This window comes from Myxine glutinosa, chromosome 8 (assembly GCF_964187855.1).
Source record: "Myxine glutinosa chromosome 8, kmMyxGlut1.1, whole genome shotgun sequence".
Lineage (NCBI taxonomy): Eukaryota > Metazoa > Chordata > Myxini > Myxiniformes > Myxinidae > Myxine > Myxine glutinosa.
Genome location: NC_136268.1, coordinates 62,033,539 through 62,059,490, shown reverse-complemented (window position 1 = coordinate 62,059,490; position 25,952 = coordinate 62,033,539). Strand labels below are relative to the sequence as shown.

General features: G+C 45.8%; 1 protein-coding gene across 2 annotated transcripts in view; it reads left to right on the top strand.

Annotated features, from left to right (window-relative positions):
* The window catches only part of LOC137432531 (zinc finger CCHC domain-containing protein 7), a 487,923-nt gene that overhangs the window by 218,485 nt on the left and 243,486 nt on the right, over positions 1-25,952 (top strand). For both annotated transcript variants that reach the window (XM_068124553.2, XM_068124552.2), the window contains exon 4: positions 20,316-20,359. In XM_068124553.2, coding sequence (XP_067980654.2) covers positions 20,316-20,359 — 44 coding nt within the window. The remainder of the gene's footprint in view (positions 1-20,315; positions 20,360-25,952) is intronic.

Sequence of the window (25,952 nt, the reverse complement as noted above, 5' to 3'; positions counted from 1 at the left end):
ATTAACTAAGAGGACGAGCTTCGACCTTTCTTTACATTACGGAGGGTGACAGTTACACACAACAAAACCATAATTCTCACATCCTTTACACTTCCTCAAATTCGTTACAATATATATATATATATATATATATATATATATATATATATATGTATGTATGTATGTATGTATGTATGTATGTATGTATGTATGTATGTATGTATGTATGTATGTATGTATGTATGTATGTATGTATGTATGTATGTATGTACTGGAGAGGACGCTGGCGTCGCTTGCTCGCCGCTTCTCTGACTGGACCATTGTCCGTATCTTGCTTTTCTGGTGGTCGTGGCGGATTTTTGGCCATTGAGTCTGCCCTCTGCATGGTCCCGGCTCTGCTCTGCTGCTCCTAGCTTCACCTGCTCGGCTCCTTCGCTGTTTCCTCGGGCCCGCTCCCGTGGGTTGTGCCCATTGTTTGCAGCGGTGGTGGTGGCAGTTTGCCGCCGTGATCTTGATTAGCGGCGGCGGTCGTTTGCCGCTGCATTTGCCGCTTTGCCTCCTTAACCTTGGCCTCGTGCTCGTCTCTTCGCTCCTGTCTGCCCTCTGCTCGGTCCCGGCTCTGCTTCACCTGCCCGGCTCCTTCGCTGTTTCCTCGGGCCCGCTCCCGTGGGTTGTGGCCATTGTTTCACTCCTCGACCTTGGCCTTGTGCTCGTCTCTTCGCTCCTGCTGGCATGGCTCTGCGGTACTCCGCCGCAAGGCTTCTGCTTAATACCCGCTCCACCCCATCATGCATCTCTGCAATCAAATCCAATGGACTCCTGCGTCGACCCAGGTACATTCACCGTGGCTCCGGTCGTAAGTTTGTTTATTTACAATCAGGTCACTCCATCCCCGTCCTCTGGTCGGCTCAGCGCACTCCCTCTCATCGTCCCAGTGCACCTGGTCACAACAACGCACACAATCGCACCTCCTGTCTGCGAACCCGGGCCAAATCACCTGAATTCATACCCGCCGTACAAAACAACATCAAGCTCACCCTGTTCAATACCCGGTCCCTCAACAACACATGCCTCATCCTGAACGACTACATCCTGGAAAATAAACTGGACTTTCTCTGTCTCACTGAGACCTGGCAACAACCTCTGGACTACTTCGCACTCAACCTCACCACACCCAATGGATATTCTTACATCAATAAACCACGCTCGGAGGGCCGAGGTGGTGGAATTGCCGTTATTCACCGACAAGACATCAGGACCAGCCTCATCTCCATCGCATCTGCTCCATCATTTGAACACCTGGCTTTTAAACTCTCTGGTCACACACACACACAGTCAGTCATGGCTGTTGTCTACCGCCCTCCCAAACCACACCCATCATTCCTGTCTGACTTCTCCTACTTTCTGACCCAGCTATGTTCCCTCTCCCCCTCAATCCTCCTCCTTGGTGATTTCAATATCCACATGGACTCCACCGACTCCACGATAACCACCGACTTCACTGATTTGCTCACCTGCTTTAACCTCACTCAACATGTCAACTTTCCTACCCATAACCGTGGTCACATTTTGGACCTTGTCTGCTCTACCGGACTAATCTTGCACCATCTCTCGAAATTTGAGCGCGCTATTCGCGCTTCAGGTCCGTATCTCGCTCCCGACACCAATTGTTACGGAACCCAACGTCGGCCTTTGAGGGGGGATTAGTCCCCTCGTTTGTTACTGACCGACGTGGTCCCTGAAGCTGCACCGCGACCTCCCGGAAGGCCGGTGAGCAGCTTTGTTCGCGACCGCGGATAAGATGTTAATGGATTGCCGAGCGGATGGCAGCCGCAGCCCGAACCGTTAACAAAGACTAGACCCGATTCTGAACGTTGGCCAAATCGTGCCACAGGTATTCAATTGGGAAAAGACAAAGACGACGGATGTGAAGAAGAAGAAGACAAGAGGTAGGAAATACGAATAGGATTTATTACTATTTACAACCAAAAGAAACCAAGGAGAAGGAAGGATAATAAAATAAAGACAGAAAGAGGGACGGACCAGAAGGACACAGTGAAACTTAGCTTACCTATTACAGTCTTACTTAGAAACCCAAGGACAAGACAAAAGACAGACTACGATCACACTTACACTACACGACTGGGGAATGGAGGCAGGAATGACTGGAAGGAGGAATGGGAAGGTTCAGCTGGGGCAGATGGTTCGGGCTTGATCCCGCACGGGACGTCGGGCTGGACCTCGACGGCCACCGATGCCACCGCAATCTGGCTCCCGCGGGGTAACGGGTCGAAGCTGCCTGGTGGAGCCCACGCTGCCTGGTGGAGCCAAAACTGCTGGTGGAGCCAAAACTGCTGGTGGAGCCAAAGCTGCTTCTCTGGCTCACCTCAGGACGCGTCTCCCTTCTCTCTCCGAGGGCTCGTCTCGACTCATCTGCCGTCTCTGGCGCAACTCTTAGAACTCAGAACTCATCTCTGTGGGGAGCGTCCCGCTGCGGGTTATATAGGCCCCGCCCTTCAACCTTTGCAAACCTCCCCGATCGTTCTCTCTCCGCCCTCTCAAGCCAAACCCCTCGTTCTGGGTTGGATGAGCGGGGCCGACTCACTCCTCCCCTCTATGACGAGGTGGAGACCCGCCTTTCTTCTTCGTGGTTACCTCGTGCGTAATGGAGTCAAATGCAGCAAAGTGGACGGGAGATGAAAATGCAGCAAAGTGGCTAAAGAAGTCAATTGCAGCAAACCTGGCAAACCTGGCAAACCTGGCACTTGGAAGATGCCATGGGGCGTCGGAGGGACCTACTCTTATTTAATTCGGTGCAATGAAGAGTCAAACTATTGGGAAACACATCCTTAACCTACATAGAATAAGGGACTAACTATTTAAAAGGATATATGGTGCCCTGTGTGTAGGTTTATGGAATTAACTAAGAGGACGAGCTTCGACCTTTCTTTACATTACGGAGGGTGACAGTTACACACAACAAAACCATAATTCTCACATCCTTTACACTTCCTCAAATTCGTTACAATATATATATATATATATATATACAGACTTGGCATTTAATATGGAATATTTTTTTGTGGGGGTGAACTTACTTTTCAAGATGTCTTAGAACCAAAAGTTAATTGGAATTATCTTGAAATTATTCTAGATTTTGTTAATGTGACCTTTAAAAGAAACAAAAACCACATTTGACATTTCGAAACAAATAAATTGATCCTTGAAAGTGATGTAAACTAATATCGAACTCAATTCATGGACAGTACTGTGTTAAACTTCTGTACGTTTTCCAGAAGTATCTCTTTATTTTGCACATAAGCCAAATTTGTTTTTAACAAAAACAAAAGTTAGATTACGACTGGGATTACAGACAGTAAAATTACAGTTCAGTACTTCGTGTAACCCCCACGAGCATTCAGGAGAGCCCGTACACGTTGAGGCATGCTGTTCACAAGATTTGCCAAGGTTTAGACAGGAATCGCTTGCTATGCAGTCACAATAACCTGCTGCAATTCACGCACAGAGGCAGGCTGCTGGTCCAAGTTGTCGATTTGATGTGTTAATTCTGCCCACAAATTCTCTATCGGATTCATATCCGGGGACATGGCAGGGCACTCCATATGCTCTACACCACGGTCAGCAAGAAAGTGTTGGATCATGCGAGCACGATGAGGCCGTGCATTGTCATCTTGGAAGACAAAGTTTCCTCGAAAGGCTGCACGAGCAAATGGAAGCAATGTTTCTTCCAGAATGGCCCTGTACTTGAACTGGTTCAGGTTTCCATTCAGAACAACCAGGTCAGTTTTGCCCCCTGCATGAAAAGCAGCCCAAACGGTCACCACATCACCTCCAGCTTGGACTCTTGGCACTATACAATCTTTGTTGTAGGCTTCATGCACTTGTCTGCGCACTCGGACGCGGCCATCTTGACGATAGACCAGAAATCTAGACTCGTCACTGAAGATCATGTGATTCCAGTGTCCTGGCTGCCATTGACGGTGCTCTCTGGCCCACTGCAATCGGCGCTGACGGTGTTGTCTGGTCAGGCGTGGCTTTCTCAGGGGACGCCTGGCACGATAGCCTGCTTGAACCAGTCGTTGGTTGACCAGCCTTCTGGATACAGGCTCATTTGTCAGTTGCTGCCACTCAGCCCTAAGCCGATTAGCTGACTTGGTACGGCCATTGCGGACTAACCGGTGCAGCTGGCGATCATCCCTCCTTGTGGTTCTGCAGGGACGTCCTGGCCTCGGTATTAGAGTAGGGACACCCCTCTGAGCATTTCGTTTCAGGATCTTTGACACCTGACCTTGAGTGATGCCATACTGCCGAGCAATAGCACGCTGTTTCATGCCAGAATTTCGTAAAGCCACCACTCCATGACAAACAGCATTGTCGAGTTGACGGACCATCTCCAGAGGAAGCGGCAATAACTTTTGGAGATGTGCAGCAGTTGTTTTCCACTAATACAGAACGCAACAACCCTTGTATACCCGACTGTGAAGCCAATCGTCAAATGCACCTGTCCGTACATTTTGCCACGCCACCTGTGATATAATCCTGCTGTTGACCTCTTGCTGTGACAGACAATCAGTGACATGGTTCTTTTAACAAATAATTCACCAAAGTGTAAAAGAAACTCACCAGATTGATATACTGAGTTAAGAAAGTAAACCCAAGTCAAGAAAAAATATATATATTCCATATTAAATGCCAAGTCTGTATATATATATATATATATATATATATATATATATATATATATATATATATATATATATATATATATATATATATATATATATATATATATATATATATATATATATATAACTGTGAGAAATAGTAGAAACTCCACAGTACGAGCAGGGCGTCTCATTTGCATTGAATAAATAATCGGGAGATTGAATAAGACGCGGACGTAGCTTCAGGGCTTCGATCTTTAATTCGACAAGCTTTCGACCAACAAAGGTCTTCTTCTGAGTCTACAAAAACAGCAGGCATGTATATCAGTCAAGTGTGTATGGTGATGTGTGTGAGATGTGTGATGTGAGTAAAAAATTGCATACAGAAGGGAGAGCCACGCCAAAGTTCACTCACCGGCCCCAAGTTCAACGGAAGTGAAGCGCAGCTTACAGTTACGGTTTGCGTTACATTTCCGGTGCACGTGTATATACAAATATAGGGATACATACATACATAAACATACAAGCATATATTCATATGCCATTTATATTCATATAATATATTTATATATTTATATAAATGACATACAAAGGTAGAATGAATGAATGGGTGAATGAATGAATGAATGAATGAATGAATGAATGAATGGGTTACGGTTAACAATTTGATTGGGTTGATGTAGGAACATGCTTTAATCATCAAAATTTATGCCATGAGGGATTTTTGTCCGAAGTTTATGTATCCAAAAGGACTCACGTTTCAGAATCGTGGTGTGTGATCGATTTGTGATTGATTCAATGGCAGAGATCTGAATGTCATTTATAGAGTGATCCGGTTGATTGAAGTGTATCGTGTAAGGTAGAGATTTGCCCTGACTGGTGTGGAAGTTATTGATTTCTGACCGGGTGTTATTAAATCGTGTGTAGAGTGTATATACACACACATATACATATATACATATATATATATATACACACACACACACACACTGTATGTATATATATATATATATGTATGTATGTATGTATGTATGTATGTATGTATGTACCGGAGAGGACGCTGGCGTCGCTTGCTCGCCGCTTCTCTGACTGGACCATTGTCCGTATCTTGCTTTTCTGGTGGTCGTGGCGGATTTTTGGCCATTGAGTCTGCCCTCTGCATGGTCCCGGCTCTGCTCTGCTGCTCCTAGCTTCACCTGCTCGGCTCCTTCGCTGTTTCCTCGGGCCCGCTCCCGTGGGTTGTGCCCATTGTTTGCAGCGGTGGTGGTGGCAGTTTGCCGCCGTGATCTTGATTAGCGGCGGCGGTCGTTTGCCGCTGCATTTGCCGCTTTGCCTCCTTAACCTTGGCCTCGTGCTCGTCTCTTCGCTCCTGTCTGCCCTCTGCTCGGTCCCGGCTCTGCTTCACCTGCCCGGCTCCTTCGCTGTTTCCTCGGGCCCGCTCCCGTGGGTTGTGGCCATTGTTTCACTCCTCGACCTTGGCCTTGTGCTCGTCTCTTCGCTCCTGCTGGCATGGCTCTGCGGTACTCCGCCGCAAGGCTTCTGCTTAATACCCGCTCCACCCCATCATGCATCTCTGCAATCAAATCCAATGGACTCCTGCGTCGACCCAGGTACATTCACCGTGGCTCCGGTCGTAAGTTTGTTTATTTACAATCAGGTCACTCCATCCCCGTCCTCTGGTCGGCTCAGCGCACTCCCTCTCATCGTCCCAGTGCACCTGGTCACAACAACGCACACAATCGCACCTCCTGTCTGCGAACCCGGGCCAAATCACCTGAATTCATACCCGCCGTACAAAACAACATCAAGCTCACCCTGTTCAATACCCGGTCCCTCAACAACACATGCCTCATCCTGAACGACTACATCCTGGAAAATAAACTGGACTTTCTCTGTCTCACTGAGACCTGGCAACAACCTCTGGACTACTTCGCACTCAACCTCACCACACCCAATGGATATTCTTACATCAATAAACCACGCTCGGAGGGCCGAGGTGGTGGAATTGCCGTTATTCACCGACAAGACATCAGGACCAGCCTCATCTCCATCGCATCTGCTCCATCATTTGAACACCTGGCTTTTAAACTCTCTGGTCACACACAGTCAGTCATGGCTGTTGTCTACCGCCCTCCCAAACCACACCCATCATTCCTGTCTGACTTCTCCTACTTTCTGACCCAGCTATGTTCCCTCTCCCCCTCAATCCTCCTCCTTGGTGATTTCAATATCCACATGGACTCCACCGACTCCACGATAACCACCGACTTCACTGATTTGCTCACCTGCTTTAACCTCACTCAACATGTCAACTTTCCTACCCATAACCGTGGTCACATTTTGGACCTTGTCTGCTCTACCGGACTAATCTTGCACCATCTCTCTGGCTCCGACCTCACTCTCTCTGACCACCTAGCCATCACTCTGACCATCAACATCCCCACCCCAGCACCAAGGCATTATCGCACTATCAACTTCCGTAAGCTAAACGCTCGTTCACCTACCTCATTCTCATCCACCCTCTCTGAAAAAATGTCCACTTCTCCCTTCGTTGACCTCCACACCCCTTCTGACCTCACCGACTACTACAACCACACTCTCTCCTCCTGCCTTGACCAACTTGCGCCTATAAAAACCAAAACAGTTTCTTTCACCCATTCTGCTCCCTGATTTACCCCTGAACTCCGCCTGATGAAAACTCGTGCTCGCCAACTTGAAAGACTCCGCAATAAAACAGGTCTCACAGTTCGTTCACTCCCAGGCCTACAAGGACCACCTACAACACTATAAAGATGCCCTCTCCCGCGCCCGCTCCGCCTACTACTCTCAAATTATCCACTCTGGCTCCGGAAACCCAAAAGCACTCTTCTCTACAATAAACAAACTCCTCAGCCCCCTGAACACCACCACCCAGTCATTCACAGTAGACAACTGCATCTCCTTCCTTTCATTTTTCCAACGCAAAATTGAAAACATCTACAACAGCTTGACCACCGCCGCACCCGCTCCCCCTCAAACCACCTGCCCCCCCTTATCCTGCCATCCCCTGTCTCAATTCTCCCCAGTCTCCCCTACTGACTTCTCTGAACTCCTCATAGGAATGAAAACTGCCACCTGCACTCTTGACCCAATCCCCTCCAGCTTTGTCAAGGCCTCCCTTCCTGCTCTCTCTCCACTTATCATTGCAACAATAAACTCCTCCCTGTCTACAGGCATCGTCCCACCGTCCCTCAAAATTGCTGCTGTTACCCCCATTCTGAAAAAACCTGGACTAAACCCTGACACCCTAAATAACTTCAGACCCATCTCCAACCTACCCTTTCTGTCAAAAGTTTTGGAACACGCTGTAGCCACTCAACTCAAACATCACCTCTCTGCCAATAACCTGTATGAAACATTCCAATCCGGATTCCGCTCCAACCACAGTACTGAAACTGCTCTCCTCAAAATCACCAACGACCTTCTCCTCTCCTCTGACGCTGGCAACCTCAACATTCTCATCCTCCTCGACCTCAGCGCCGCCTTTGACACTATCGATCACACCATCCTCCTCACCCGACTTGAAACCACCTTTAACATTACCGGCACTGCCCTCTCTTGGATTAAATCATACCTCTGACAGACGCCAGTTCATCTCCATCAATAACTGCAAATCCCCCACTGCTCCCCTCCGCTGCCCCCAAGGTTCAGTTCTTGGCCCCCTCCTCTTCATCCTTTACCTGGCCCCCCTCGGTCACTTAATCCGCCGTCATGGTCTCCAATTCCACTGCTTCGCCGATGACATCCAGCTTTTCATCTCCACCAAGTCCATCTCTACCGCCACCCACTCTATCCTGACAAACTGCATCACTGAAATAAAATGCTGGCTTCAAATCGACTTCCTCAAACTTAACTATGATAAATCTGAAATAATCATCATTGGCCCAAAAACGCTCATAAAATCCACCCATAACTTTGCCCTCAACATCGACGGTATCCCAGTATCCACCTCCCCTCACATCCGGAATCTTGGCATCATCTTTGACCAAACCCTCTCCTTCGACAAATACACTAAACAGATCACAAAGTCAGCCTTCTTTCACCTGAAAAACATCGCCCGTCTCCGTCCATCCCTCTCCTCCGTGGCTGCAGAAACCCTCATCCACGCCTTCATCACTTCCCGTCTGGACTACTGCAATAGCCTCCTTTATGGATCACCCTCAACAATCACCAATAAACTCCAATACATTCAGAACTCCGCTGCCCGTCTACTCACCCATTCCCGGACCCGTGACCACATTACCCCCGTCCTTTACAAGCTTCACTGGCTCCCCATCTCCCAGAGAATCCAGTACAAAATCCTCCTCTTGACCTACAAAGCCCTCCATAACCTGGCCCCATCCTACCTGGCTGACCTCCTCCCTCTCCAGACACACTCCCACCCGCAACCTCCGCTCTGCTGGTACCAACCTCCTGACCCCCCCCCCCCCCATCCGGACCAAATTCAGATCCTGGGGGGACAGGGCCTTCTCCATCGCTGCTCCCACCCTCTGGAACTCACTACCTCACACCATCAGAGACTCCTCCTCACTCACCACATTCAAAACATCGCTCAATACCCACCTGTTCAACACTGCATTCAACATTTAACCCACAGCATCTAACCCCTGACTATCTCCTCTCCTTCTCCCTCCTTTGTGCTTTGAATATTTCCCGATTGATTCTTCTTTTTTGCAATTGTTTTTATGTTTTGCTATGCATTATGTTTTGCACTCTGTCAAAGCGTCTTTGGGATTCCTGAAAAGCGCTATATAAAATAAATGCATTATTATTATTATTATATATACTAGGGCGTGCCCGCACGTACGTGCTTGCCCGTACGTGCGTGCAAAAAAACATGCGTGCAAACAACAACAACAAAAAAAAACTTTGAAACTACGTGGCAGTAACGACCACAGAACCCCCCCCCCCTCTATTTACATGAAATGGTTTGGTCCATTCGCAAAGCCAAAGCGAACGGCTTGCGAGTACGGTGCCATCCCCCCCCTCTATTTACATGAAATGGTTTGGTCCATTCGCAAAGCCAAAGCGAACGGCTTGCGAGTACGGTGACCATACCTTGGGAACCACTTGTCCGATTAATTTCAAACCTTGAAAAGGCACATCCTCGGGTCCCCAGCAATATACCTGGCAAGTTTCAAGTATATCGGACCGGTAGTTGTCGAGAAACAGCGGTCGCATACATACATACAGACAGACACACACACACACACACACACACACAGAGATTGCTGGAATTATATAGAGATATATATATATATATATATATATATATATATATATATATATTTATATGTATGTATGTATGTATGTATGTATGTATGTATGGTGTGTTTGGTGCCGTATATATATATATATATATATATATATATATATATATATATATATATATATATATATATATATATATACATGTATGTATGTATGTATGTATGTATGGTTACGGACCGCGGATAAGGATGTTGGTTTTGCCGAGCGGAGGCCCCGCGGCCCTAACAGTTACCCCGATTCCCGAACGTTGGCCGGATCGCGCCACAGCTATCCAATATGGAAAAGACAAAAGCGACACGGATGTGAAGAAGACGAAAAGGTTGGAAATACTACTAAATTTGTTCTTACTATTTACACGCTCAAAGTAACCAAGGAAGAAGGAAAGATAAGAAAATAATTTACAGAAGAATCAGAGACACAGTGCAAATTCCTAGCTTACTTACAGTCTTAATTAACCCAAGGACAGAACAAACAAAACAAACTCACGTACACAAGAAGGATGGAAAGGCAGGAGGTGGATGGCTGGAGGGAAAGGAAAGTCCAAGGATGCTGCAGCACGATCGGCGCGTTTGGCAGCCGCCGTTCCTTCGCGGCCCCGCTCAAAACTGCCGTCCAGGCCCCAAGCTGCGGTTACTGAAGCTGCTGTGTTGCTGCGTGCACGTCGCGTGCTTTCTCCAGGACTCGTCTGACTCATCTGGTCCAACCACTCAACTCAACAACACGCACGTCTCCCTGTCCAACTCCTCCAGGCTTCTTGCTGTTAACTCATTTTTTTGGTCCAACTTTGGCGAGCAAGGCGACGAATAGCAGGCTTTGTGCTTCCCTGGATATCCTTTGGCAGTACCTTGCGCGCGCGCTTTTATAGCGCCTCCGGCGATCAAGCCGCCGGCCTTTAGGACACGCCCATCGGTCAGCTCGCCTCGGCCCTGATTGGTGGGCACAGGCCCTCTGACCCCGAGCTGAACACATGCTTAATGGCGGCTATTGGGGTGAAATCAGCAACCCACCACTGTAACAAACCTGTGCCCCGTGCAGTTGGCAATGGAGGCTTGGAGGGGATGTAATTGGCAATCGAGGCTTGGCAATGAAAGTTTTTGTGAGTGGGAATGGGGAATGAAAGGAATCTACTCTATTTCACTTGGTGCAATGGAGTGTCATCTTAATGGAAGACAAGGCCTTACCCTAGTACACATAATAAAGATATAACTATCAACCAGGGGGAAATCTATGATTGGCTGACGTGATTGTTTATGACCTAATTATGGGACGCCCTTTGACCTTTATACATAACTGGAGTAAGGAGGGTCCAGAATAAAGCAATATTTCACAACAATTTACTCTACAATACAACACAATAAAAAACACAATCCTCATATCCGCAACAATATATATATATATATATATATATATATATATATATATATATATATATATATATATATATATATATATATATATATATATATATATATATATATATATACATACATATACATATACATATACATATATATATATACAGTGGAACCTCGACTTACGAGTGCCCCAACTTACGAGTTTTTCGAGATACGAGCCGTCACTCTGGCAGTTTATTGCTTTGAGATGCGAGCCGAGATCCGAGTTACGAGCTTTCGCCATCCGGTCACGTGGTTATCTTGCCGTGCACGTACAGTATCTCTGTCGTCGTATAGCGCTGCATTTTAGATTTCGCATTTCGGTTATTTTGAGTTTACGCCGCCAGGTGGGCTCCGGTCACGTGGTTATCTTGCCGTGCACGTACAGTATCTCTGTCGTATAGCGCTAATGATATATAACGCCGCCGATAATGATATGATAATTTATGATAATCTATGCAGCACGACGTGGTCCTCACGTCACACAAGGCGCCTTTGCCGGCGCAAAACGGCTCTCTCAGGGTCAAACTCGGTATCGTTTTGAGCGCACGGTTCAGACCTTCAAGAAAAAGTTTATTTTGTAAAAATCGAGCCACGCGTTCAAAAGATATGACCGGTTTTGTTCGCCGGCACGTCGGCGCTCGAATCGAATCGAGTTAAAACGAACACTGCCGTTGTCGGGTCCGTCTGAGACAACCACCGGGCCTAGAACGCTGGGACCGGTCTCGTTGGATAGGCCTGGATCAGATCTCGAAACGCTGGAAGCTGCACCTCTCTGTGATAATCTTGTGGACCATGACAAGAGATCGTGCGACACGTGGTTATCATGCCGTGCAAGTACAGTATCTCTGCCGTCAACTTGTTCAGAGTGCCGGCGATAGCTCGCCTTCTCTTTGTGGAAAACACGGTGAGATCCTTAACATCCAACAACTAATGGGACGCAAACGGGGCGCCCAGTTTAGCGGTACACACATTGATGAATCACCCTGCCTGTGATTCACCCATGACAGGTTATAGCTGGGTCGGGATTCAAACCCAGGCTGGACAGTTTAGACTTTAGAGTCAAGTGTGCGTACCTCCAGTCCAGGCCATCCTGCCAACTTGTATGCTGCATACAGGTGAAATATAAAGCGCGAGATATTTTTATATATACTGTATATTTAAAAAAAAATTGGTGTGGTTTTTGGCGGGCTGGAACGGATTAATAGCATTTCAATTCATTTCAATGGGGAAATTTGATTTGAGATACGAGCAATTTGAGTTACGAGCTCGGTCACGGAACGGATTAAACTCGTAAGTCAAGGTTCCACTGTATATATATATATATATTGGTGCTGGGCCAATATTGGAACTGGCAGATATCGGCCATTTTTCGGTAATCTGTACCGGCAGATTGGATACAGTGTGGAGTCCCGATGACCGATTAGTTGTACTCTCCTCTATTCAGCCCACAAATATTGAGTAGCTTTCACCCTCTTTTGGAGCAAATTTCAAAAAATAAAATTTAACAAACAACGTTGCATTATAGACGTTTCAAGGAGAAATGCATTAACATTATTATTTTAAACAGCTCGCAATCATCGTGTGACGGGGAGAAACATTTAGCTTGGTAATTTTGTGGCATTTTCGGATTCACCGAATCGGTGAATGTTCACCGAATGTTCACCGAATCGCGCCTTTCTAATTTCGGAAATTGAGTGTTATCAAATTTGTTTTGCTTGCAAACTCACAATAAGATACAACATACCTTTCAAAACAACCTATTGCTTCAGAAACATCTGCGAGTACAACGAAAAATGCAATGGCTCCTACTGTAGCATACTTCCTGACTTCCTGGCAGAGTATGTCTTGCTTGACGTCATACGTTCCAGGTGTGCATCAAAGTGTCTGTTAATTTTTTTTTCACATTTCAAAGGTGTACTGACAGTATTCTGGTCCCCCAAGCAAAATGGGACACATTTCACATGCAGTTTGTAAAATTACTGCATTATTGGTCAGACCATATGCTGTGACGTGCTCTCGTGAGATCTCATGTGATCCTGTGATATTAAGGTGCCGTGTATGGCGTATATGGTGTTCACAAAACACGGAACCAAACACATATGGGGCTCTCTCTATTTATTCCTCCATAGTTTTGTTTACTTCATTTTAACCTCTTGCACCTTCTCTGTTACCCTCGTTATTTACCGGCACACCCCTACGAGTTCCGCCTCTAACGCCACCTTATCCGTTTCCATTTTACGTCCCATCATGTTTGTGTTCACTCATTGGCCATTCCTTAACCTCCATTATTTCACCCATCTCTTTCATCGTCTTTGTCACCTCATCATGCCATTGTTCTACACTCCCTCTTTACGGCTCACAGTTCCCCCTTGATTTCCCTCTGGACATTTTAAAATTATTTTATTACGTCAGTATTTTCCTGAATGTGTTTGTTTAATTCATTTTTCCCTACCGTAAGTCCTTCCACCCCATTCCTGAGTCCTTCCAACTCTTTTACGTTCCCCATCTCTCCCGCTAATCTGGCGTCGCTCGCCGTCAGCTCTTTCCGGACACCGAGCCTACATCCCCTTACCTCTTCCCGAGATTAATACTCTGAGGGCGGGAGTGCCGTTGCAAATAAATATAGAACATGGATCCACTACTCTCATTGGAGTGTCTTGCTGGATACCCTTCAAGACATATGATCATTCTTGGCACTTGATCCAGCCATCAATGAAGGAAATCGTCATTATCAAAATCACAGTTGCAGCTTTGACCTGGAACTTTTTGAACAACTTTCATGAGGCTGGTTGGGAGTCAAAAATTATACCTGCTTTGTGTGTGACAAATAGCCCCTGAGTAAGTTTCTAATATAGACAAGTGGAAAACGTTCCTGTGCATCATATACACATATGTGAAGTGAGTAATGGAAATAAACACATCATATTGTTTGGTAATGTCAATATTTCGTGTTTGATACACATGAAATCGACATGAGAATGTCAAAACAAGATATGTCTCCAGAGGTTCGAAGAGGGGTTTGGCCAAAAGTCACTTAACAGCTCAGTATCTGGTGTGACCACCATTTATGTTGACACATGCTTGGCAACGACGTCTCATTGAGGACACAAGATGGTTGAAGAAGGCTTGAGGTATGTCCTTCCAGATCTGTACCAAGGCCCGCCGCAGTTGGGCCAACGTCACCAGCTGGTTTTGAAGATGGCGCAATCGCTGTTCCATTTCATCCCACACTTGTTCTTTTGGAGAAAGACCAGGCAAAACAGCTGACCAAGGAAGTGTGGGAATGGTCTGTTGTGCGATGAAGTCGCTGACCACACGTGTGATGTGACGTCCATGAACCTGCAGGAACGGAAGGACGTGAGGATGGAGAACTTCATCATGGTACCAAATACCTGTCAAATTGCCATTAACTATTGCCAGCTGGGTTCTGTGATGTGCGGTGATGCCTCCCCGTACCATCATGCTTCCACGGCCGAACGACGAATGTTACACAAAACATGCGTCAGTGTAATGTTCTCCTTCCATCAATAAAACATGCCAACGGCCATCACTACTGTTACGATGGAACCTCAACTCATCTGTAAAGAGGATAGCAGCCTGATCTTGTCTCCAGAACCTCAGGTGTTGTCTAAACCCAGCTAGGCGGCAAGAAAGTTGAAGTACTACTGGATATCGTGGGCAGATGTTATGCTCGCCTAACCTATACATGACAGTTCTGGCACTGATTTGTCGCAAGGCAGTGATGTTGCGAGCTGCCACACTTGCTGTCTGGAACCGATTCCTAAGGTGCACCAACCTGGCTTTGGTTACCCTGCCGACATGACGTCACATGTGGTCGGCCAGAACGTGGATGGTCTCTGATGTTACCAATTTGTTGATAACATCTCCAGAGTGACTGATGTTCCGATGAACACCAAAATGCCTAGCCACAACATTTTGTATCATTCCTGTCTCAAGCATGCAAATAGCACGTATACGTTCATTTTCGGAAAGGCGTGGCATCATGTTTACATCCTTTAGATGTCGATAAAAAATGTTTTTCACAGCTGAGATGGTTCACCGAATCGCGCCGCGTTACAGTTTGCTTAGTACCACATGTAGCACTGTCACGTGACTCAGTACAATTTGGCAATTGGCAATTTGTGTGTGCAATGCACAGTTAGCATGTGAAAATTCCGGATATTAATGGGTAAACTGGGGAACATGTCGAGGCACATGTTTGTTGACTGACCATTATATTGCTCGGGTACATGGCAGTATCATTTTGTGTGTTTTTTTATGGTGCACAGGAACTTTTTCTATTTGTGTATATATACACACTGAACAGCAAAAGAAACGTCAGTCAGAATCAATATTTTGGAGTCTTTATTTTCAAGTCATGATCAACACGAATTGAGATTTAGGATCAACATGGTTAAACTGCCGAAATCTCGGCTTTCTGCTCACCTTCACTCTTTCATTCCTCTTTTCTCCCGCCTCTGGAACAAACTCCCACTCTCCCTTCAATCCCACTCCTCCCTCCAGGTCTTTAAAACAGCTGTTCACCACCATCTCTTATCTTCCCCCATCCAAAACCTTGATCTTTTCTACCCCCACTAATTCACCCCAGATCCACCTTGTTTGAAATTCCAACTTCTTTCCTGGAAGTCCTGGCAGTGTCCATATGTTTATACCTCTCCCACCCCCCCCCCCCCTTCACATGCCTCCCCCCCAAAGCCCTCTCCCTCCCACAGATCTCTCGATGTCTTCATGTCTCTTGGTCCCTGCTCTCAAATGTTGTGTTTGTGTCCTGCCCCCTCTCTCCCCATCTTGTCTACCGCTCCCGATGTTATTTGTTTTATGTGTCTGTTTGTCTTTCTGTGTGATTAATGTTCGCTCTTTCACGAGCCTCGATCTTGTATACCAAAAAAACCCAAAAAAAACCAAAAAAAAAAACCATGAAACATTACAGGTATACAGGTATGGTCACCACAGTCCAAACAATAATGTGAAATGGTCTGAATAAGAAAAACACAAGACCAGGTGAGAACAAGGGAGGTCAAAATCAGTATCTTGTGTGACCCCCGTGAGCGTTGATGACAGCCATACATCGTCTGCACATGGAGTGGATTAATTTGGTTGATGAAGGCATTTGTCACTTGGGCCCACACTCTGAGAAACGCCTGACTGAGTTGAGCTGCAGTTGTCGGCCTTGGTCGAACGTCATTCAGTCTTCTTTGAACCTCGTCCCACAAGTGCTCTATCGGGTTTAAATCGGGGCTGAGCGCAGGCCAGTGCATGGTTTGGATGCCATTCTGTTGCAGGAAGTCCCTTGTTGCTCTGGCAGTGTGGGCACGGGTGTTGTCCTGCTGGAAGACATGATTTCCGTGACGTCTAAAATGTGGCACGACGTGAGGTCTGAGGACTTGATCGATATAGCAAGCAGCTGTGACACCATTGCCTCTTCCTGGACCAATATTCTGGAACACCACAGGACCGACTTTGTGATTGAGAGCAATAGCAGCCCATACCATGATGTTTGGACCACCCCACGAGTCTCTTTCCATCACACAGTCATCTGAGTAGCGTTCCCCACGTCTACGCCAAACTTTCACTCTGCCATCTGCCGTGGAAACACAGTATCGGCTTTCGTCTGAGAAAAGAACGGTTCTCCACTGCTGGTAACGCCAATTTTGATGCTGTGTGGCCCACTGTAGTCGGGCACGGCAGTGTCGAGCTGTAAGAATGGGGCCACGATACGGCCTGTGACAACGGACATCCCTGTTCTTCAAACGTCGACGGACTGTATCACCACTAATGTGTCTGGTGGGTTCCAACTGTTTGTCTTGCAGTTTCTGAAGCCCTGGTAAAGCGATCGTGGATGTGATTACGCACAATCTGTCGATCCTGTCGTGGTGTTGTTACCCTCGATCTGCCACTGCGTGGGCGGTCATCGGTGCTGTTGGTGGCCTGGTATCGTTCCTGTAACCTGTAGATGGTTCTCACGTTGACATGGAAAGCATTGGCAACCATTCGTGCAATCTGTCCAGCATGCAATCTTCCAATAGCATGGTCTCTCTGAATCCTCGTAAGTCTGGGCATGGCGCTGGCATCGAAACACGAATGATGAACACACGTTTTGGGGTGCCTTTTATAGGGAAAGTCACAAGGAGACGCACGTGCATTTTGATTTCCATGGGAATCGTGCACGACTTTGTACCATGGTCGTTTTTTTGCCTACGTTTTGATGACCTGTTTTTATCCACGTGTGCACCACTGTCGGTAGTTAGGATTAAATTTAGATACAGACTAATGTAAATGACGAGATATCTAAACGAAATGCATTGATATTTCTATGGGAAATGTTCAGGAATTATTTTTATGAAGTGACGTTTCTATTGCTGTTCAGTATATATATATATATATATATGTATATATATATATATATGTATGTATGTATGTATGTATGTATGTATGTATATATATATACAGTGAAACCTTGACTTACGAGTGCACCAACTTACGAGTTTTCCGAGATACGAGCCGTCGCTCAGTCGATTTTTTGCTTTGTGATGCGAGCTGAGATCTGAGTTACGAGCGAGCGAGCTTGGATATAAAGCACGTAATCGTCGAAAAACATGAGCGAGGTGTGCGTGTTGTCGACTTGGCGAGGCAGTACGATCGTAGTACTTCTACGATATGTACGATTTTGAAGCAGAAGGAGTCGATAAAGGCTATAACGCCAGCCAAGGGCGTTAAGATTATTTCAAAGCTCCGGACCTCTGTCGATGAAGAGATGGAGAAGTTGTTGTTTGTGTGGTTGACGGAGAAGCAGCTCGCAGGAGATACCGTGACCGAGAGCATCATGTGTGAGAAGGCACGAGACATTTACGGGGATTTGGTGCAGCAGACGGCAGGAACATCAACGGACGAGGCATCGGAAGAGTCATTCAAAGCCAGTCGGGGATGGTTTGATAATTTTATGAAGAGGATCGGCATTCACTCCGTCGTCAGGCATGGTGAGGCAGCAAGCTCGGATGTGAAGGCAGCTGAAGATTTTATTATAACTTTTGCCGAACTGATAGAAGCCGAAGGATACATCCCCCAGCAAATCTTCAACTGTGACGAGACAGGGCTCTTCTGGAAAAAGATGCCGAGGAGGACGTATATAACGGCAGAGGAGAAGAGCATGCCAGGCCACAACTTGTTCAGAGTGCCGGCGATAGCTCGCCTTCTCTTTGTGGAAGACACGGTGAGATCCTTAACATTCAACAACTAATGGGACGCAAACGGGGCGCCCAGTTTAGCGGTACACACATTGATGAATCACCCTGCCTGTGAAACACCGACATGACAGGTTATAGCTGGGTCGGGATTCAAACCCAGGCTGGACAGTTTAGAGTCAAGTGTGCGTACCTCCAGTCCAGGCCATCCTGCCAACTTGTATGCTGCATACAGGTGAAATATAAAGCGCGAGATATTTTGATATATACTGTATATTTAAAAAAAAATTGGTGTGCTTTTTGGGGGGCTGGAACGGATTAATAGCATTTCAATTCATTTTAATGGGGAAATTTAATTTGAGAAACGAGCAAATTGAGTTACGAGCTCGGTCACAGAACGAATTAAACTCGTAAGTCAAGGTTTCACTGTATATATATATATATATATATATATATATATATATATATATATATATATATATTGACGGTTTAATGGCCATTGTTTAATGGCCAAATACGCCTCATATATATATATATACATATATATATATATATATATATATATATAATATATATATATATATATATATATATATATATATATATATATATATATATATATATATATATATATATATTACATGATCCTCTTTGCAGAATGGTCTTCCTTTCTGGTTTTGTCAAATCGATTTGTGGAGTCTTAGTTTTATTCCCCTCATTTTGCTTCTCTTTATTTTATTTTTTATTGTGAGACAATCTTAAGATACTGTAAAAGGGCACCAGTAACTTCAAATGGACATCTCAGTTTATCGCAGTGCTTGTGTAAAGATTTCTTGGTTTGAAATATCATTTGGCATACACAAAATGTTGAGAATTTGGATATTGCTCAATATGAACACAATTGCGATCTAATAAAGGGTGCCCACTGTTTGAAAACTTGCAAATTATTTTTGAAATCTCATATCATGCCATTATAAATAAAGATGAGTTGGAATCCTGATTGTGTACTGGTAGATTCAAGGAACATAAAAGCAACGCTCCCAGCTTCCGACGAAATGGTCGCACAAGTGTTTCGATTTTGGCAGTGTACCTTTATCGATATACCTTGTCCCGACCATGGCCATTTTGCCTGGGTGACCATGCCCGGGCATTTTTAAGAGGGTGCAAATAAAAACGGGTGTCAGAGGTGGTGTGAAACTCCTTGTTCCAGAATTCGACATGAGTCTGCATTCCGGTTGAAATGAAATCTCGTGGTACTTTCATTTAACAATGATTATGTTCCATCTTTTTTGTCTTCAATCCCTATTGTCATGTCTCCTAAAAAAAGCTCAGTGGAAGCTTGTTTTCTGTGAGTTACATAAACTTTTTTTTGCAGCGTGAATATGCTTCAAGACACCCTTTAATTTGACTTGTTTAGCATCCCCATGTCAGCACACTGCTAAGGATGCTGAGTTCCTGGGTTCAAATCTTGCATTGTGTTGATTTCTCCATTGTTTGCTCATGTCCTTGTAATTATCTAAAAGTTAACTGACGTTGCCTAATCTCCACGTCCTTCATGTACTATGTATGTATGCATGCAGTAAGTGTGAATGATTTGGTCGTCTGCAGAATATGCAATCTTCTGATGGATAGTACCTGTTGTTGTTTGTTTTCTTTTCAGTAAATGCAAATTAACAACAAACATTCATATTGCAGGTCTAAAGAGCTTCTCTTTATTTATTTATTTATTTATTGTTTTGCAGGAAAGAACTTTGGGAAATGGGCGATGAATGACAGAGATCTACAGGTAATGACAAATGGAAAGATTTTGCAATCTATATCGCCTCGTGTTTTTGATCAATGTGAGAACATAAAATACAATTGTTCTTGCTCGCTGGCTCAATACGTGGTTAATTTGATGCTGCCACGTACCCACTTATGATACCGTGTCACTGCATATACTTGTGTGGCGGCTTGTTCCAGAATGTGTGTATTACGTTCACGGTGATTACACTTATCGACGAAAATATCAAATGTTCACATGCAGCAGGTTTTTTTTTCATGCAGCAGAGGAAAAACTGGACAATTGCAGTGTCGAAACACAGATGATCAGGATTTTACTTTCTCATTTAACCATCCAACTATATTGTGGATAAATCATTGTGTCAGCATGCATGTACAACACCAAGCCAGACATGCATTAGATCGAGGGCCTCATAAGTTTAAAGCTGCAGGATTGCCTTTAGGCTGGAGTTGAAGGTGCCTGTTGGGAAGTGATTACAAAGTGTCACGGCTTGCTAACATTTTCGGCGCCACTCTTCTTGGGCCTAGGGCTGCACTTGTTTTAGGCTGTTACCCATGAGGAAACAGTGAGACCAGAGGCTGTTGCAAATGTGGAATCATTGATCCAAATAGAGGGGGAATTGAGACCTGCCATTTACTCAATATTGAATTAAGACCTATATTGGGCCTTTCACAGCTACGTGTAAATAATGAAAATAAAATACATACATGTGTGTATGTGTAATAGATTCAATGTAGACAGTGTTATTGATGGTGTAACAAGAGGTATAGTGGTTTCAGTAAATTTGGCAATAAAGGCTGGGATTTTTACATGTAAAAGATGTGAGGGTTAATCATATAAAGAAAAAGATGAAGAACAAAAGTCAATGTTCCTGAGCTCGGGCTTTAATTTAGAAAAGGTCAAAAGTTTGGTATGTTGGAGACATGATAGAAGAGTCAGGCTAAGAGCAGAATTAGCTATTAGATCAAGAATAAAAAAGTCAGCCTGGGTTAAGTGGAGACAAATAAGTGAAGCACAAAAACATTCCAATATCCGTGAAAGTCAAGAGTTTATAAAGACTGTATCAGACCGGTATTGATGGATGGAAGCGAAACGTGGGCAATGCAGTTCGAACATGCAAAAATAATGGAAAGAGCAGAGATGAGAATGATGTGATGGATGAATGGATTGTCCCTGAAAGAAAGAACCGAGAGCTCAGAAATCAGGAACAGAAAATAATCAAGACTATAGTGGGGGGGCCAATGTTTTCCCGTTGAATTCAAATGTTAATTTGTGGACACTGGTTGGGTTGTCTTTAGGGATGATAGAAGTTGTAGAAAAAATATGTCTCCATTTTTTTCAAGTTCTTTATAGCGGCCATTTTGGATTATCAAAATGGCGTTTGTTGAAAACCGAAATTGTCATTATCTTGGCTTCTAAATGACCTAGAGTGTTAATTTTGGTGTCCAAATGTACATATTTGCGGATACTTAATCCAATAAACACACATTTATACACCTACATATGATCAAAAGGGTTCTTATGGCAGCCATCTTGGATTTTCACGCACTTATGCCAACACATATATATATTTTTTTCCATCATTTTCACTTCTAAATCACATAAAGGCTGGACTTTAGTGTTCAAATGTACACTTATAATGTCTTTGTGCAATATTTTTAGTTGGCAGTGTTCATTGTTACATTGAAGGATCTCCATCCTCCTCATCATCAGTGTTATCGATTCCCATGGGGCGCTCCTGACCCGTGTTACCACACACCTCTTCATCTGCCCCACACATACACATCTCAGAACAGTTGAGATGCTAAGACCTGCATGAGCAGTGAGACATGCATTGGGTCTTCTTGCAGTTACATTTGATTAGATGTGTGATGGCAGCTGGGGCTGGAGGGTCCTTGGTTGTGATGGGCACCAGCTGATCTCCTTCTGCTCTCCATCCATGTTCTGTTGGTTGTGGAAGCTGGGGGTCCGGTACATCAGCCTGATGCCACACCATGGCCTGGAAATGTGCACGAGCAATGGCTTCATGTAAAGCTCCCCGTGTTGGTGGCAGCTTCTGTGCCTCTAGCTGTTTCTTGGTAAACAGTCTCCACCTCAGCTTGCCCACATCCACAACTGTAGTACGAGGCTCATACAGCTGGCATACAAATGCCTCAATGTCACTTTCTGTGTCAGCTCTCAGCTCCTCAGAGGCCCCAAGGTCATGAAACGCAGATACCACCTCAACAGAGCACCTATTGAGGGCTTGCCAACATGTGAGCTTTCCCTTGCCGGCAAACCGACCAGTCTGGTCTGCTCCCGTGAATGCATGGAATCCTGGTAGGGCTGCAGCCTTCCTGACACCAAGTTCATGTACTATTGGTTCCAGTGAGATTTGCCTCTTCTTGTTCCCCACACCCGTGATGAAGTATGTGTCTTTGCATAGTTCATGGTACCGGTGGAGTGCTAGGATGAATACATCAGTATCAGGTGACTGAATGTACACCTGTGTTGCACCTCTTCGGACGGCATCTAGACTGTGAAGAAAGATCCTCGTATCAGCCTCCTCCTGGGAGCTACGGAGATGCTGTACATCCATGCAGTTGGAGAAGACATCCTGCCTTGAAGTGACGATGAAGACCTTGGTAGTCCCCTCAAAGTGACACAGAGCTTTCTTTGCCAGATAGACAGTTAGCTCATCTTTGGTGTTGGTGTGCGACAGGAACTGTTTTGCTGTCAGTTTCCCAATCGGGGTGCTGTCTTGAACGTGGTAAGCAGTGGGCGGCTTGCCACCTTGGCGCCTCTCCCGTGTGGCCTCTTTCAGTGAATTTGGCAGATCATATCGGTCAAACACGAGGTGGACTTCATCATACCCGTTGGTCTTGCAGTCCAGTGTTGCATTGAAATGGCCAGCCCACTGGGCACATGTTTTGACCCATTGTGGCTTACCCATTGCTTGCACTAATGCCATGCCGTCTATGACAGTCACCTTCTTGGGAGGGGGTGGAGTATGTTCAGGATTGTCGTCGTCTGGCTGCTGACCAGTGCCAGTTGACTTCTTGGGTAGATCTTCTAGGATGCCCATGAGCTTGCTTTTGTCTGTGCATGGTAGTAGTGTCCCAGCCATTGCAAAGAGGGTTCGTGGAAGCGCGGTGAATTCATATTGACCTATGGCATCCTTCAAGTTGATCTCTGGTCGTGAGCGGGCCACGATCAGCATGCGCGCAAACAGTGACCTGTCGTCTTTCAGCTCTACAACCTTGTCTGCCAGTTTGTGCTTCACAGCTTTCCTGGCACTCTTCCACATCTTCAGTTTGACCTTTCCCATTCTGGCCCAAAGGTTGATTTCATTTGTGTTGATGCGCTCTGCAACAAACGTGTTATACGCTTTCTGACCAATCTCATCTTGGTTGCAGACATCCTTCTGTACTTCAGCTGGCATCACCACCTTGGTGATGATAGTCGTCAGGTCTTCACCCTCATGCGTCATGGGATTCATGGACTCTCTGATCACATTCTTCAGTCGACGAATGCTGTCTTCCTGCCGAGCCCAGACTGTGGTTGATAGGTCGTGGTGCTCCTTGCGTGTAGCTGATTGTGAGCCAGCCATCTGACGGGCTTCTTCAGCAAGCCTACTCAGCTCTGGTGCTGTCAGAAAGAACCTTTCGCGGGCACTGGCATTCTGGGTAATGCCCACAATACCCCCTGTCACCTTCATGATCCTGTTGATGTGCTCCAGTGCATGGTCCACACCTACAGCACAGAAGGGGATTTCATTCTTATGGACACTGAAGTTCCCATCCATGAACTCTTGGTAGATCCCTGGATCTGTCATCTTCAGGGCCTTCATCTCTGCAAGGTACCGGGGAGTCAGCCTGGCATATTTCTGTTTGTCATGTGCAAAGAAGTATATGCACATCTCATCCAGTGAAGACAGGTGAAGCTCAAATTGTCCATCACGGGTGGCACGGATGAATGTGTATATCAGCATTATCATCCGCATGTAGCGTCGCACAAACTTGAACAGTGGACTCTTGGCTTCTTTCCTCTCATCAAACTTTGCCATGGCCTCCAGGACTTCGTTTGACTCGAGGACAGCTAGCATGTTGTTCTGCGCGCTTGTCATCTCCTCTCGGTTGTGTAGATGACAGCTCTGGGCAACCTGTTGTGCTGACTGGGTACATGGGCCCCTCAGATGGGGATGCTCTTGGAAGAATTCGTCCACATAGAGGTCGAAGAGGGCTTGGACAGTGGTGATGTGGGCCTCCAAAGCCCTCTTCATGTGCTTGGCTTCCAGTATTTGTCTGGTCGTTGTTGGGCCATAGATATCAGCCTCAGACCAAGCCTCGTCAAGACCACTGTCCTCTATGGCATTCCCAGCAGCCCTCAGTGCAGCCATCACAGTGTGCATCTCCCCTAGTCGCAGTACCCACTTGCCTTTGCAGTCATCTCTGGTCATCTCCAGCTGTTTGGCTCGCTCATACAGGGCCATGTCTAAGGTGATCACTGTCTTCCTATCGGGACCCATGACCATGCAGTTGATTTGCTGTGTCTGTTTCAAGACTGTTATCAGTGTTTGCCATTCATGGGCTGGTGCTGCTACCAATGGCAGGGCGTTGACCTCTGTCAGAGGCTTCGAAGAGGAGAGCAGTGAGTTGTAGGCTGTCCAAGTTGGGATATCGTGATGCTTGATCCTACTGCCAGGTGGTTGTTTTGGATCGTGGACGAGTGACCCAACAGGGTCAGCATGCTGGGGTTCTGCAGCTTGCAGCTGGTCATCTGGTGGGATGATGTCGTCTTGTACGTCCTCAGCTTCAGCTGTTCGCATGATTGTGCGTGAAAGTAGCCACACTGTGTCCGTCGCAGAGTACGGCTTGGTGACATCTGGGTTTGACCGTGTCTTTTTTTTTTTTTTTTCTTCTTTTTTTTGTATACAAGATCGAGGCTCGTGAAAGAGCGAAAATTAATCACACAGAAAGACAAACAGACACATAAAACAAATAACATCGGGAGCGGTAGACAAGATGGGGAGAGAGGGGGAAGGACACAAACACAACATTTGAGAGCAGGGACCGAGAGACATGGAGACATGAAGCTATACGTGGTACCTGTGGCAGATTGTTTGTTTGGTGCTTGGCAAGGAACAAAGTCTGGAGCAGTCAGAACCTTGAGTGAGCGGTGTCTGGCCTTTCGGTCATGTAGTGTCAGTGTTCTATGTTCATCTGTGGAGGGTGCATGTTCCCGTCGTTGGTAGAGTGCCCAGGCTGTAGCATGGAGTGTCCGCTTCCCATCAGGTGTGTCTTCATTGAAGTCACTGTTGTCCACTGCAAAGAAGACAAACGTCCCTATGCGCATGGTTCTTGGAAAGTATACACCCTGTTCTGTCGTAGACTCTATGACTGAGTTGGCCAGCTGTGTCTCCAACCGCAAGATCCGACTATAATCAACAGACAGACCGAACCCATGCAGGAAATCCAGAAGCTTCTTGTTTCTGGTGGACTGATGGACTACAATGGCAACGGCAAGCTGCTGTGGCCATTCTAAGCGATGGCGGAATGGTGCATCTGGCTCTTTGGGCTTGTACGTGACTTGGCGTTTTGACTTGTAGCCGTACATG